The following is a 14,879-nucleotide window of genomic DNA, read 5'->3' on the forward strand; positions in this document are numbered from 1 at the left end:
TTTCAGACGTGGAGGGAAGTCAGATTTGACCTCTGATGACCCTGAGAGGTCAAATCCAAAATGGCCGCTTGTCCGCATGGTCTAATGTACAAACACGCTTAACTTTTGAACCAAATACACCAGAAAAACGTTTAAGGTGTCATTTCCAACTAACTTGGGGATGCCAATTCATTTGGTAATACTTTTGAGATCACCTGAACTCAGGGTTTTGAATTTAGGTCAAGGTCAATGTCAAAATTGACTAAAAATAGCAAGTTTTGAATAGTTACAAAAGGTTAAATCTCATTTATTTGTCATTTGTTCTCAAATTTATTTTGGAATGGTTCACCTGCCGAGTCCTCCACCTTAATCCTTTTCAGTTAGTTTATTTCACAGTTTGATGTGACCTCTGATGACCCTGAGAGGTCAAATCCAAAATGGCAGCCAGTCCACATGGTCTAATGTATAAACGTGAACTTGAACCAAATAATCTATTTCCAACTAACTTGGGGACGCCAATTCATTACGTAATACTAAGAGATCGCCAGAACAAACAGCCCCCGTGAGAAGGCTCACGGGGGCTCTTTTATTACTGACGGGGGCTCTTTTTTTATACAAATATCCATTGAATTGGTACCTATGATACTCCTCAATTATTTGCTATTTTTTCATTATCATTTCAATCAGCATTTTCCCTCTTACAAATTTACAAGCTACATAGCTGTTACTGGCCTGTGTATATAATATATACGCATACAATACTGATCTTTATGATGTCTTTAACGTGACATATCTTCTTCTCCCCTTGCAAACGAAAAAGAAAACAAGGTCATTAAAAGGGATTAAGCGACAAATAATGATTGTGATTCAAATTGATGCGAATATTTGTTTGAATAAGCACTGCTATTCACCCAAATCTTCTTTGTAAAAGCAACTTTTACAAATCTCAGCCATGCTCACTGAGTTGAGACGTTCCATTCAATTTGAAATACCCATTACATAATACACTTCTCCTAATCTCAAAGTGATCTTACAGCACAGTGGCAGAATTGCATGGCTGAGATTTGTAAAAGTCGTTTTTACAAAGAAGATTCTGGTGAAAAGCATTGCTTATTCAAAAAAAATCCCTGCATCAATTTGAATCACAATGATTATTTGTCGCATGGTCCTTTTATTAAATAACCTTGTTTTCTGTTTTGTTTGCAGAGGGAGAAGAAGCTATGTCACGTTAAGAAATCATAAAGACCAGTTGTATTATGCGTATATACATTATGATACCAGAACAAATGTTGATTATCAGAATGTCATTTTGGAATACCTCTATACAAATACCACATTGTCTTTAGCCCGTATCAGTATTAGTATGATCCAATATAAAGCTATTATTCTTTATTTAATTCAGTATAATGCTTTTCCTCAAAAATAGTTTTGCTATTTTTTTAGGGTTGAGACGCTAAGAAATGGTTTCAAATGTACATTACACGAACCCTGAACCATTGCAAAATGATGGTGGTTCTCTCTCTCTCTCTCTTTATTTTAATCATCCATTATCAACTACATATAAAGCAGCAACCAAAAACTTAGGATTATCTGAGATAGGTGAAAGTAAGAGTTAAAAAGAAAGTCATGCTAAAACGGCGCTTCACTTCCCCCCGCCCCCTGAAAAAATTAAATAGATTAGTAGTCCTCCTCTCCAGCATCCCCCTCCCCCCCCCCCCCCGCTTTAATATCACATTTTCACTTGGCAGCACAAGGGGGCCGGGGGTGGGAGGAGGGGGTTAAACCCCCTAACCCCCCCCCCCCCCCCCCCCGTAGATCTGCCCATGTTACCATATCATTCCACGACATTTTGGTCTTCCTCTTCTCCTCAAAAGGGACTTTTAGATTTGCGTGGACGTGGACGTGGACGTGTTACGTCCTTTTAAGGCACTGGCAGTCACATTATGTGACGTCCTTTTAAGCACTGACCGTGCCTTAAAAGGAGGTCACACGTTGCAGTCCACGTTCTCATCGTGCAAATCTAAAAGTCCCTATTGATTTACTGGTCGAGGTTCATTATTTGCTGACAACGAAAAACTTCTCCAGGCCATGACCATGTTTCTGCCCTTGCGCGATCGCCTCCAGCTCCAGCAGACATGGCGCGGCAGCGTGCACACGCACCGCTACTAAAGGCGCAGTAGGCCTATAACCACTGCTGACGGCGGCACTGCACTGCGAGCTGAATCGGTAATAATAGGCCTACTCATAAAACGAGAAATCTTGCACGCTAATGTTAGTTCCATTTCATTGGTTTAAGGTTTGAAAATTGAAACTCAATATTGTGTTAAAGTTATAACAGAAAAGATAATCTTTATTTTATAATTCCACCGGGGCGATTTTTAATTTTGCAATCGCCCCCGTGAGCAACCTGACGGGGGCGATTATGTAGCTCACGGGGGCAAATCGCCCACCGCCCCCGTGTATTTTGAGCGCTGCTAGCTGCCCACTGACCATGCTATATGCAAATGGTCAGTTACAAGACAAATAATGGTTTGGTGCTATAATTAGTGAAATAAACTAACTGATTACGATGGAGACTATGCAGGGAAACCACTCCTAAAGAAATTTGAGAACATAAGGGGACAAAAAAATGGGAAAACTTTTTGTAAACATTCAAAACTTTTACCTTGACTTAATGCAAAAGCCCTGAGTTCTGGTGTACTAAAAAGTATTACCAATTGAATTGGCATCCCAAAGTTAGTGGGAAATGACACCTTAAACGTTTTGCTGGACTATTTGGTTCAAGAGTTAAGCGTGTTTGTACAATTATTAGACCATGCTGCGGACTGGCGCCATTTCTTATTTGACCTCTTAGGGTCATCAGAGGTCAAATCGAAATGTGAAATAAACTAACTGAAAGGGATTAAGGTGGGTGACTATGCAGGGGAACCACTCCTAAAAAAAATTGAGAACATAAGGGGACAAAAAAATGGGAAAACATTTTGTAACTATTCAAAACTTGCTATGTTTTAATCAATTTTGACCTTGACCTTGACCTAAATGCAAAGCCCCGAGTTCTGGCGATCTCAAAATTATTACCAAAATGAATTGGCATCCCCAGGTTAGTTGAAAATGACACCTTAAACGCTTTTCTGGACTATTTGGTTCATGAGTTAAGCGTGTTTGTACAATTATTAGACCATGCGGCGGACTGGCGGCCATTTTTTTATTTGACCTCTCAGGGTCATCAGAGGTCAAATCAAAATGTGAAATAAACTCACTGAAAGGGATTACGGTGCGTAAATTCCTAAAGAAATTTGAGAACATAGGAGAGAACAAATGACAAATTAATGGGAAAACTTTTTGTAACCATTCAAAACTTGCTATTTTTTAGTCAATTTTGACCATGACCTTGACCTAAATGCAAAACCCTAAGTTCAAGCGATCTCAAAAGTGTTACCAAATGAATTGGCATCCCCAAGTTAGTTGGAAATGACACCTTAAATGTTTTTCTGGACTATTTGGTTCAAAAGTTAAGTGTGTTTGTACATTAGACCATGAGGAATAGCGGCCATTTTGGATTTGACCTCTCAGGGTCATCAGAGGTCAAATCTGACTTCCCTCCACATCTGAAAATAAATCTTATGGTCTAAACTAACTATGCTAGAAGTTTCATGCTTTTCTCAAAAAGTGCACAATTTTCATTATATTGGGAGCTTATCCGCTGTACTATATTACTATTTGAATGATTTATGTATTTCCCATTGATCACATAATCCATCGATGAGGTTTCAGGTCATAGCAAAGACCTGGATATTAATTCATTACGACAGCTAAAGCTCGATGGATGCATAACGCGTTCCACAAAAAAATGTTCGTGTTTAGAAGGCCTATAAAAAAGAGAGCAAAGGTCTGTCGTTAAAAAGGTTAAACAAATGTTGAAACAATCAGATACGTTATTTATGATACAGAAGCACAATATTTTCAATACCAGCATCATTTGAGGGGCGGGTCAAATCCGTCGCTGGCAACCTTACCGAAGTGCATTCATCATTGCCAGATCCAACTGTCACATATTTTACAAAACTCATGATAAAGTTTCCAGTTTCAACTCAATTCAATTCAATCGTGGTTTTATTTGACAAAGTTTTGCAGCCAAAGGCTGAATTGCGCATCTTCACATCACATCTCAATATTATTTCACAATACATTGTACAATTAGAGTCATAACAATCTGACTGATTAATTTTAATAAAATTATACTCCTAAAGCCTATGCCATAATTATGATTGGGATATTAACGAAGTCTATTTTAAAGAAGAAAGCACAAAATATTTCTAAAAATCCATATTTTAAACAATTAGTGTATAGAATAATGCGCAATGTTGAGCTTACGCAGCGCTGGTCACTTCAATACGGTTGATTCATACCACTCGTTTGCGTTTAAAGCATTTTTTTTAAACACCTGTTGGGGACTTTTTAAATATATTTCCATGTAATGTTGAAGGTTTTTGCATCTGCAATATGTAACGATACATGCTGTTTTTGGAGGGTCTACTGAATTAATAGCCCCCCCCCCCCCCCTCGTTCGAATGTAAAGTAAACTAATAGACTTGATGTCAATGCTCAAATATCACACAAGGTGACGTATTGGACACCGAATGGCTAAAAATATCTACATTGGACTTGCCACTGTCAATGACTTCTATAACCAGGAAATTCAAATCTTGTTTTCACTTCCTGATGTAACTAAAGTTAAAGGGATAGTTGAGTTCTGTTTTCAGACCGCAAATGCCTTCAAAGTGCATGGTTATTGCTCTTATTCTTATCTATGACATTTATAGTGCTCTTTTAGAACCTAAAATTGCTATGAAGGTAATTTTAGAGGTTCCATGACACATGCTCCGCCGACGATTGCTCCGCCGACATTTACTCCGCAAAACGCGACAATTGCTCCGCGACAGTTGCTCCGCCGACAGTTGCTCCGCCGACATTTGCTCCGCCGACAATTGCTCCGCCGACAATTGCTCCGCCGACATTTTCTCCGCCGACAATCGCTCCGCAAAACGCGACAATTGCTCCGGTGACAAATGCTCCTCGAACGACAGTTGCTCCGCCGACAATTGCTCCGCCGACAATTTGAGCTTGTTTAGTAAATTAATCATATAACAATTGTCTATCGAATACCTGAAGGGGGTGCTATACCACTTTTAATCATTGTCATCGTCATTTAAAACAAATAAATCATCATCATCAATATCATTATTATCGTATTTATGAATATTATCATTAGATCATGATCGACACACTTTCATGATACAAAAATAGCATACGTATCACCTAATTCGTCAAAGTGACGAATTAAAGTCTAGTTATAATTGTTAATCATATCATTATTATCATCTGTATTATCAGCATATTCTACAATGGCAGTAGTATAGTATAGTCATGTAGAAGTAGGCCTAGTAGTAGAGGTATCATTCTGATCCTTATTATCCTGATTATCTTTTGCAATACGTCTATATAGACGATAAACTCACGACAATTTACAATTGTCATGAATCATTGTCTTTAAGCTTACCATCTGGTTCGAATTTTGCTTAGGTATTTGGTACGTGATGATTTAAATGGTAGAAATGAACTTGTGTCCTATTCATTCTAGTCTTATTCATTTGCATTATGTTTTATTCATTCAAGTTCTAATGTTTCTGTTTTCAAGACAATATCTTTTTTGTTGATCATAGTTCTATGTAGCTTGATATCTCACGGTAATTTTGCGAGAAAAGCAATGCAAGCAATGATTTCTGAATTGTAGCGACAATCGCGTTCGATTTTGCTGTTCTTCAATAATATTTGACAAGCAGTATTAATTAATTTTTCAAGGACTCATGATAAATTCGTTTAACAGTTGATTACCCTCGGTTGATTCTTTTGTTCGGATTATTTGGCGGGGAAAATAGAAGTGAATGTATTATTATTCTTATTTGTTCATCGTCTCTACGATGCTCTTTGAATCAAAAACAGCTTTTAGTGTTAGGCTTCCTGAAAGAAATTTCAATTGTTGTTAAGAATTTTTTGGTTGCACTCTGTAGATTATGATGATGTGTTTGATCTTTTTTTTAATACAAGATCAAACACATGATGAAAATCTACTGGCTGCATGCCCATAAGTTCTTGACAACAATAACAAAATTTGAGCTAGTGCTATTCGGTGTGGCGTTCACATGGCAATCACATGGTAGATAAAATTATGATCATCAGTACTGGGTCAAATAAATTAAAGAAAACTGAATTTGAACCCGGGCCATAGGCTACCCCCTCTCGTTCTCTCTCCCTCTCTCTCCCTCTTCGTCGCCTTACTTTTCCCTCTCTTACCTCCTGTGCATTTGTATGCCTCGATAATACAAAAAATAAAACAATAAGATTCTTCCTCTTCCCCTCCTCCTTCCTAGTACATGTAGTAGGAGTAGTACTAGAAGCAGTATCACAATAATAATGACAACAATGATTATTATGGTTGGAGGTGTTACTAATGTTATTTTTGTAATTATCAGGTGGGCTGTATATCGTACAGACCACCTTATAATTTCGTTAGAATTGCCTTTGTTTATTTATTTATTTATTATCAGGTGGGCTGTAGATCGTACAGACCACCTTATAATTTCGTTAGATTTGCCTTTATTATCAGGTGGGCTGTATCTTATACAGACCACCTTATAATTTTGTTAAAATCGCCTTTATTATTCTTTATTGTTAGGTGGGCTATATATCGTACAGACCACCTTATAATTTCGTTAGAAGCATTTTAAGCATTTTATAAAAAATCTCGCACACGCGCATGCGCGCGTGTTTTCGCGCGTTCTGGCATTTTGCAACAAAGAATCGCCAATTTTTCTTTGTCATCATATTTGGCACATTTTCCTAAGCATTTTGATACCTTGTTAACATATTTCTGACCATTAATAGCGGAATGAGCGTCCGTTTAAGATACACGTCCGTGCGTGCGAGCTCTTGTAATACATAGCATAAATATATGGGAAAAAATCATGCCCATACAAAATCCATTGTAGCTCTTTAGAATGTAAGGTGACCCCTATTTTTTTCATATGTTGATAGAGTATGAATCGGAGATATGATTTCATGTCTCATTTGACCCTCAATTAACTCACGACGTCATCATAATGGCCTCCGAACTCATAATTTCAATTTGCATATTATGACGTCAGCATGTTTTTTGAAAATTGATTGTACCTCTGTAAATATTGATCAATTTTCTTCCAAATTTTGATATGTTCTAGCTGGGACAATCTTCTACGAATGCAGCCTTCACAATTTTTCATTTTGACAAAAGCATCATGGCGTATTTTTGCGATTAAAGGAGGAATATCAATTTTTCACTTTTTGCGTGTATTCTCTATGGGACATGACTTTTTTCAAAACTGGATTTTACATTCCCGTCTTTCGCGAGCAATATCTCCGTCGTTTTAGCTTCGTTTACGCTGAACTTCGAGTATGTTGTAGCTGAGACAATAAGCTATCTTAAATTTGCCCTTTATTTTGTCTCAAATTTTAGTTAGACCAGCCCACCTATACTTGTTCAAAACAAGTATTACAAATCTAGTTATTATTATTATCATCAACATTGTCACCGGAGCAAGTGTCGCTTCAGGCGGAGCAAATGTCGGCGGAGCAATTGTTGGCGGAGCAATTGTCGGCGGAGCAAATGTTACCGGAGCAATTATCGCGTTTTGCGGAGCAATTGTCGGCGGAGCAATTGTCGGCGGAGCAAATGTCGGCGGAGCAACTGTCGTTCGAGGAGCATTTGTCACCGGAGCAATTGTCGCGTTTTGCAGAGCAATTGTCGGCGGAGCAAATGTCGGCGGAGCAAATTTCGGCGTAGCATATGTCGGCGGAGCAAATGTCGGCGGAGCAATTGTCGGCGAAGCAAATGTCGCGGAGCAAATGTCGCGGAGCAATTGTCGCGTTTTGCGGAGTAAATGTCGGCGGAGCAATCGTCGGCGGAGCATGTGTCGGGTTACCCATTTTAGATCCCAAAATGTGTGAAATTTAGCCAATACGATCATACCAATTCAGCTCCACTTTTTAAAAAAAACACGGTGACCGTTAATTAATTTTTTAATTAAAAATTACAATACATGAGCCGGCTAATTGTGGGTAATATAAGCAACACGAAAATGACAACAAAAAAGCCAACATCGGCATTGGCTGAAATACGACGTAAAATGCGTTATTTCGTTTTTTTCAACGGTTTTTTCAAATTTTTCAAAATATCTAATATTTGTGGTACACCGTAGAAATAGTTATATTTCCGCCGTCTCTGAACCGATTTTGATCAAACAAAGATGATTTTGTCATTTAAATAGTATGTTTTTTCGAATTTGACACTCAGTTTTTCATTATCTCACAAAAAAATATTTTGTGTAACACCCTCTGCAACAGAACTCAACTATCCCTTTAAACGGCCAAACTGCTCTACCATGCCAAAACCACGCAAATGGGACAGGTTTCAATAATCATCTATCAAATAACATTTTTAATCGTTCCAGCATTCACGCGTGATGTCGGGCTTTTTAGAGGTGTTGTGGTCTAGAAGATAAGTCTACCGACTGCAGATCACAAGGTACGGGGTTCAAATCCCAGCCCGGCAGTAACGTCCTTTGGCAAGACGATAATCTACATTTTGCCACCCTCCACCCAGGTGTTAAACGGGTACCCGGTAGGATGCGAAGTTAATGTAGTTAGCTCAGCATTGTGAGCGTCTATAAAATGATGTGTTGCTGGAATGCTCCCCAAGGAGTGGATAATGGCTCACATTGTGTCCGATGACCGGGGTAATAGTATATTTGTAAAACGCTTTATAGAGACATCATCGATATATCAAGCGCTAAATAAAAGAAAAATATTATTACAATTATTATTAATACAGGTAGGAAAAGACAATCCTAATGTCATCGTGAACTACGGTTTAGGTACACTACTAGTATATTACTTACTACATTTTTAACCATATGCTTTAAATTTGAATTGTGCTCGCTTTACTCTGCACATACTTGCTGCAATACTTACATGTTTCAAAAATGAGATGAAACAAAATTAATGAGAGAAAGTGAAGTTTACTTCGAATGATACTCTGAACTTTGGCCCCTTAAGTATCTCTTGTCTATAAGTGATCCAACATTTTGCTCATGTGGCAATCGCTCCTTGCTTGATTTCGTCAAAGATGTAGGGTTAGATGGTCGTAACATGTTTTTAAATTCGTTTTCGGTTTTAGATAACGGTTAGGGTTTGGTTTAGGGTTAGGATTAGCCCCCTGTCCACACACAACATTTTCCGTGACTAATCATGATTAGCTATACCGTTTCGCGATAGTGATACCGTTTCGCGATAGTTTTACGACCAAAATTGTAGGTGTGGACGCTCACTAACGATACGTCGTATAACGAAACTAGTCTAACGAAACGCAGGTTTGGGCATCGTTTCGAACTGAAACTCAATAAAGAATCACGCCTAATCACGGAAATGTTGTGTGTGGACAGGGGGACCCCCTGGGGGAGTGTAACTAGTGTAACTAACTGGGCGGGGCTTAACGTGACCTCGAGCGAAATGAGACCAGACCTCTTATCACTATCGCGAAACTCTATAAAGAATCACGGAAAATGTTGTGTGTGGACAGGGGGCATTTTATACGATGATTCTTTAGTGACGACGTTTCTTGTGTGTGGACATCCTGGAATTTATACGATGATTCTTTATACGACGTATCGTTATAGAGTTTCGCGATAAATTGTTTTGTGTGTGGACACGCTGTAGGTATAATAGTGCTTGGTCCAAGGTCGAAGTAATTAATTCGTTTAGTGTAGGAATTTTAACGCAGAGCAATTATCGTAGGACAATAATACGTCATATTATGATGTATCTGTAATATTGTTAAAACATAAATGTAACCTTCTATCAATAAATATTGTAGGGGTCTTATACCACAGATTAGAGGGAAGCAAATTCAAACATTATCCCCTAAATGGTTTCAAGTCGCATAGAGTTGTACAACGTCTAGCACGTCCAGTAGCACAATGCTTAAATCAGATCTTTCACCCCACTTCATATAGGCCTATATGCTTATCTACTTTAATAGTTTATATTTTGGAACTTTGAGGTGATTACTTCACAAAAGAGACAATAAACCGCAGGTAAACTTCTATAAATGTTGAATGAGGGCGTTATTTAATTGTCTTATCACAAAGGGAGTGCATACTTAAAGCCGTTAAGTGGATAATGAGATAAGACTATGTCAATTGAGACGATTAGAAGTACCATCATCATCAGCAGGATTGTGAAGGAGCTCGTTATATGATGTATGAATTCAATCTTTGATCGTAAATAACTAGAATGCGTGCCATGACCCGATTTGATAAATATTACTGACAATGCAAAGAAGCTTGCGTTTGCGGACATTTATGCTTGAGACCATCTGATATGTGTAAGATGTGAGTTGGTTTAGTGGTACGCTCACTTGCGTCGTCAGACCACGGTTCGAAACTGAGTCACGTCTTTCGAATGGTGAATTTAAAGGTCGGTCCCCAAGCTGTAATTACCCGATTACACACGCGCACATACACACATATATTGTAGAATGAGACAAGCTAAGATTATAAATTGTGTGCGGGTAAGCCTGAATCCGATGACCGGGGTAATAATATATCTGTAAAGCGCTTAGGCACATCGTTGGATCGGTGTATTGAGCGCTATATAAAAAACGGATTATTATTAATGTCACAGCCACCGTCTCAAATGATGTCTGATAAAGACAAAAATGAAAAAGCGTTTTGGTATAAATGATTACAGCTCAGTAGTATTAATCAGAATAGCATGTCAGAACATATCAGCTACTGCTAGTATGCTATTTTTAACATAAGAATGGCCAGAAGATAAAGCTCGCAATACATTTATACTTTAATTAGCCTGTTCTTTAAAGATATAACAAAATAGCTACCAAGAATTATATGCATCTCCTTCATATTATTATGGGGTGAATGTCCGTCAAGACAAGGCAAATGTGTGATGCCAAGGTTTTTAGAGGAGCTTATAACATTCAGTAGATAAAACCGAAAAAGCTGAAGGATGTTACACACAATTAATGTTGCTTCTGATAACCATTTAATCATTTATAATGTCTATAGATGTATGTGGATTACGGGATAAGAAGATGTCGCTCCAGCCGGTCGCTGACCGATAAAATAAAGGATTACTAAGAAAATGATTCCGAGTGGAAAAAATTACCAGGAGGTTAAGCAAAGTGCTGTTTAGAGACATAAACGGTGATGAGATTAAAGATCTACATAATGTATAATGCATAATGTACACCCGTTGCAATTTTTTTTCTTGGGGAGGGGGCATACGAAGGGGTTGTACACAGGGTCATATGAATGCGAATATTTATTTTGATGAAAGAAAACATAGTGACGAAACGACGGTGAAATAAGTCAAGTTTTAAATATTGTCCTCAAGACAGAATGATACTGATAATAATTAGTTTCCTCAAGGGATCTTGTATAGATTTTTCCTCATTCATATTTGCTTATGGCAGCGAGAGAACACACACCTCCCATGTATACACCGCTCTCCCGCAGGAAAGAACACAAAAAAAGTATTTATTCCAAGTTAAATGACTGAATTCCTCAAATGAAATATCCCATTATCCAACATATTTTCCCTTGATACGTCATGCATGAAAAGTGACATTTAATCTCCATAGGTACCTCTTTCACACTTCATCCGACTGACACCCTGGTGTGAATCATCCCTCTATTCCTTTAACCTTTAACCTTTGACCTTTGACCTTTGACCTATGGTCTTTCCCGAATTTGTTTCTCAAAGTTTTGTAGGTTACAATTTGCGTCATGAATCGAAGTTGGTATTGACAATGTTGACTGGAGAATGACAGTGTCACATAATAATCTTATACGCCAGGTCTATCGTCACTATGCTGCTGCACTATCATGTCAGTTATGTTACCACGGTAACAGAACACTTCGATGTTCTACCAGATAATGTGATGTAATGGATTCCCATATTTGATCTAAGGTGCTATATCACAGTATAAATGGCCGAGTAAACGGCCTTTTTAAAAATGGTAAACTTGTTACGCTGGATGTCCCAGCGCATCGAATGGGATAAACATATCTAAAAGGCAGAAAGTTTGGGCAAGCGGTATTCCAGGTAAGGGATACTCCCACTTGTGTCATCATAATTATTTGGAAATCGTTTTACGGGGAATGGTACAGGTTGCCATAAAAGCATAACACTATCAGTTTTTTTTTAATATTTCTTGGAATATTCCATGGAATATTTCTTTTGAATGATGGTTTTCTTTTTATTGATCCATACAGGAAGGAAAATTAATTTTGAATAAGAAGGAATAGGAAGGATCTGTCAAACTAACTGATTCAATTCCTGTTTGATCTCCTTAGGTCCAGCTTATATCTCATTTCAAAACAAAATTCTAAGAAGGTTACCTTTTCATCATCCATGCTGAAAAATAAAGGCGGTAAACACTGGATCACAAATAGAGATGACAAAATCGGTCAATCCATTGATAGTTTCCCAAATTGATTGATGGAATTATTTATTCGGCTACTATTCTATCCTTCTTGTGAGGGTTTCGAATCCACCTCTCTAAATTTGTAGTCATCAGATTCCAGCTGGTTACCGAGACAGATGAAGCACAGTTTGGTCCGATGGGTACCAAGTCCAAACCCCTAAATGACCGACCCAGAACTTTGTTGGAGTGCCTCTAACAGCGGTTGATGACATGCAGTTATTTTTGGCACACACGGACAAATTCGCGGTTATCTGCAGTGATTTTACGACTGCTGTTGATTAGACGCACGGGGCAAATAAAAGTCCGAATATCTGGAGTACATTGATAGTAGCGTAAAGGCCCGCGTAACTATTTCTCGTCGATTATTTATTGTTTTAAATATCATTTTTGGTTGAAGAATCGCAATTCTTAGCGTATTGAATTCCTCTTTAAGACTTCATAGTGGGATATAAGATTGATAGAGAATTTTACACACTGATCCAATGACCATGCAAGATACAGAGGGACGACACGTGTCATTCGCTCCCATCAAATTGAACGGGACAGAAAGACTTGGGAGAGGGAAGAGAACGTGAAAACAAGACGGTACGACCCCATTATACACCCCCTAATCGATGAGATCAGTGGCGGATCCAGCCGGCTGGAAGAGAGGGGGCCCAATCCGTGAGAAAATATTAGTTGCGACTCAGCCGTCGGTGAATAAGCGGGGGGGGGGGGGGGGGGTAGTAGGCACTATTTTTGTCCAATTTTTCAGGAAATATTTTGTGCCGACTCAGTCAGCCGGTGATTGAGCGGGGGGGGGGGGGTGAGACCTTTATTTTTATTTTTTTGACCTAATTCGTGAGATTTGTTTTTGTTTCATTTGTTTTTTGTTGTTGACCCGTCAGCCCCCCCCCCCCCCCCCGGGGGATCCACACCTGTAGAGGATCCAGCCGGCGTCAAGGGTGGGGGGTAGCCAAATCTTAATACAAAATTTAGTGCCGTCTCAGCCGGCCGGCGAAAAAGCGGGGGGGGGGGCGCTTTTGTTTTTTTTTTGTTTTATAAAGGTTAACTTTACGTTATCATCCTATTTTTTTATCGTTTTGGGGGGCGGGGGCGGGCCGGAAAATCGCTACGTGGATCCGCCCCTGGATGAGATGAACTGTATTTAATCCATTAAGTGGTGTCCCCCCCCCCACACACACATAATGATTACAGATACCCCCCCCCCCTTCAATTTCTTAACCTAGGCTACACCACTGTGCCCTAAGCAGCTATTATTTCCCTTGACACGGATATAAATGAGAATAAGCCTTGGTAATGGTGTCCCTTTCAGAAGTCCAGCAAAATCATGGACAGAACATTAACATGATAAATTTCCTTGGAGCCCATATATTTTGATACAAGTTTTCTTGAATTTCCAATTTTTCAATTAAATCAAATTCAATTTATTTCTCCACAAATGCCAAACATAGGAAAATACATGCATACAATACAATAATAGAACATGTACATCATATATAAAACGACTCCATATGGAGCAATGTATGTTTTAAAAAGAATAAATCAGCAAAATTAATGTGGAAGGGGAAGTCAAAAATCAAAAATGATTTGTCGAGGACTACCCCCAATACTACAACAAAAAGATTATACAATTAAAATTAGATATAAGGTCAAATCAATCCATTCTAGCTATCAGGAGTGAATCTTATTTATGATAAACTGAGTTCAACCTCTCTGTCACCTTTGCATAGAGTTCCCTCTTCAATCCACCGACCAGATACCGATCCGCAGAGGTTTGGTGGGGTCACCATCTCCCAAAAGACAAAAAATTGTAATAGATGATACTGAGTTTTCAATACAAGAAAGTTAAAACGGGCTGCCCCCTCTTCACCCCATCCCCATCATGTCAATATAGTTTAGGTGCCGTATCGAGAAGATAATACACAGAAAGGGTACTATAGAGCCTACATACTGCAGTATTTGAGGGAAAATTAAAGAGAGGGAGTTGGTGATCGAATCCATATGTATTTTCATCGGACTGACTGGCAAGACAGCACATTAAACACACACTGAATATCCAGAGACATGCAGAGATAGAAGGAGAACGTCTGTGATCCCCAATGCTTCGTCATTAATGCTGGCTAGTTACTGCTAGTAAGCTCTCAAGTTTGTTAAAATTCATTACAGTTGTATGTGCTAAAAATGACCAAGCTCTAAATTTTACGAGCTAGCAACACGAGCTAACAATGATTGAAACTTCGTCATTTAAAGTAGATTAGATACAACATACAAATTAGGAATAGACCCCTTTGGTCCCCGA

General features: G+C 38.6%; 1 protein-coding gene across 1 annotated transcript in view; it reads right to left on the reverse strand.

Moving 5' to 3' along the window:
- LOC579858 (venom phosphodiesterase 2) overlaps positions 1 to 13,071 on the reverse strand; it is a 39,628-nt gene extending 26,557 nt beyond the window's left edge. Inside the window, exon 1 of the mRNA XM_030982731.1 lies at positions 12,492 to 13,071. Within this exon, the coding sequence (XP_030838591.1) occupies positions 12,492 to 12,506 (15 nt within the window). The 5' untranslated portion in view covers positions 12,507 to 13,071. The remainder of the gene's footprint in view (positions 1 to 12,491) is intronic.
- Between the last annotated feature and the right edge of the window lie 1,808 nt (positions 13,072 to 14,879).

The sequence above is a fragment of the Strongylocentrotus purpuratus genome, unplaced genomic scaffold, assembly GCF_000002235.5.
Source record: "Strongylocentrotus purpuratus isolate Spur 01 unplaced genomic scaffold, Spur_5.0 spur5_scaffold_13, whole genome shotgun sequence".
Classification (NCBI taxonomy): domain Eukaryota; kingdom Metazoa; phylum Echinodermata; class Echinoidea; order Camarodonta; family Strongylocentrotidae; genus Strongylocentrotus; species Strongylocentrotus purpuratus.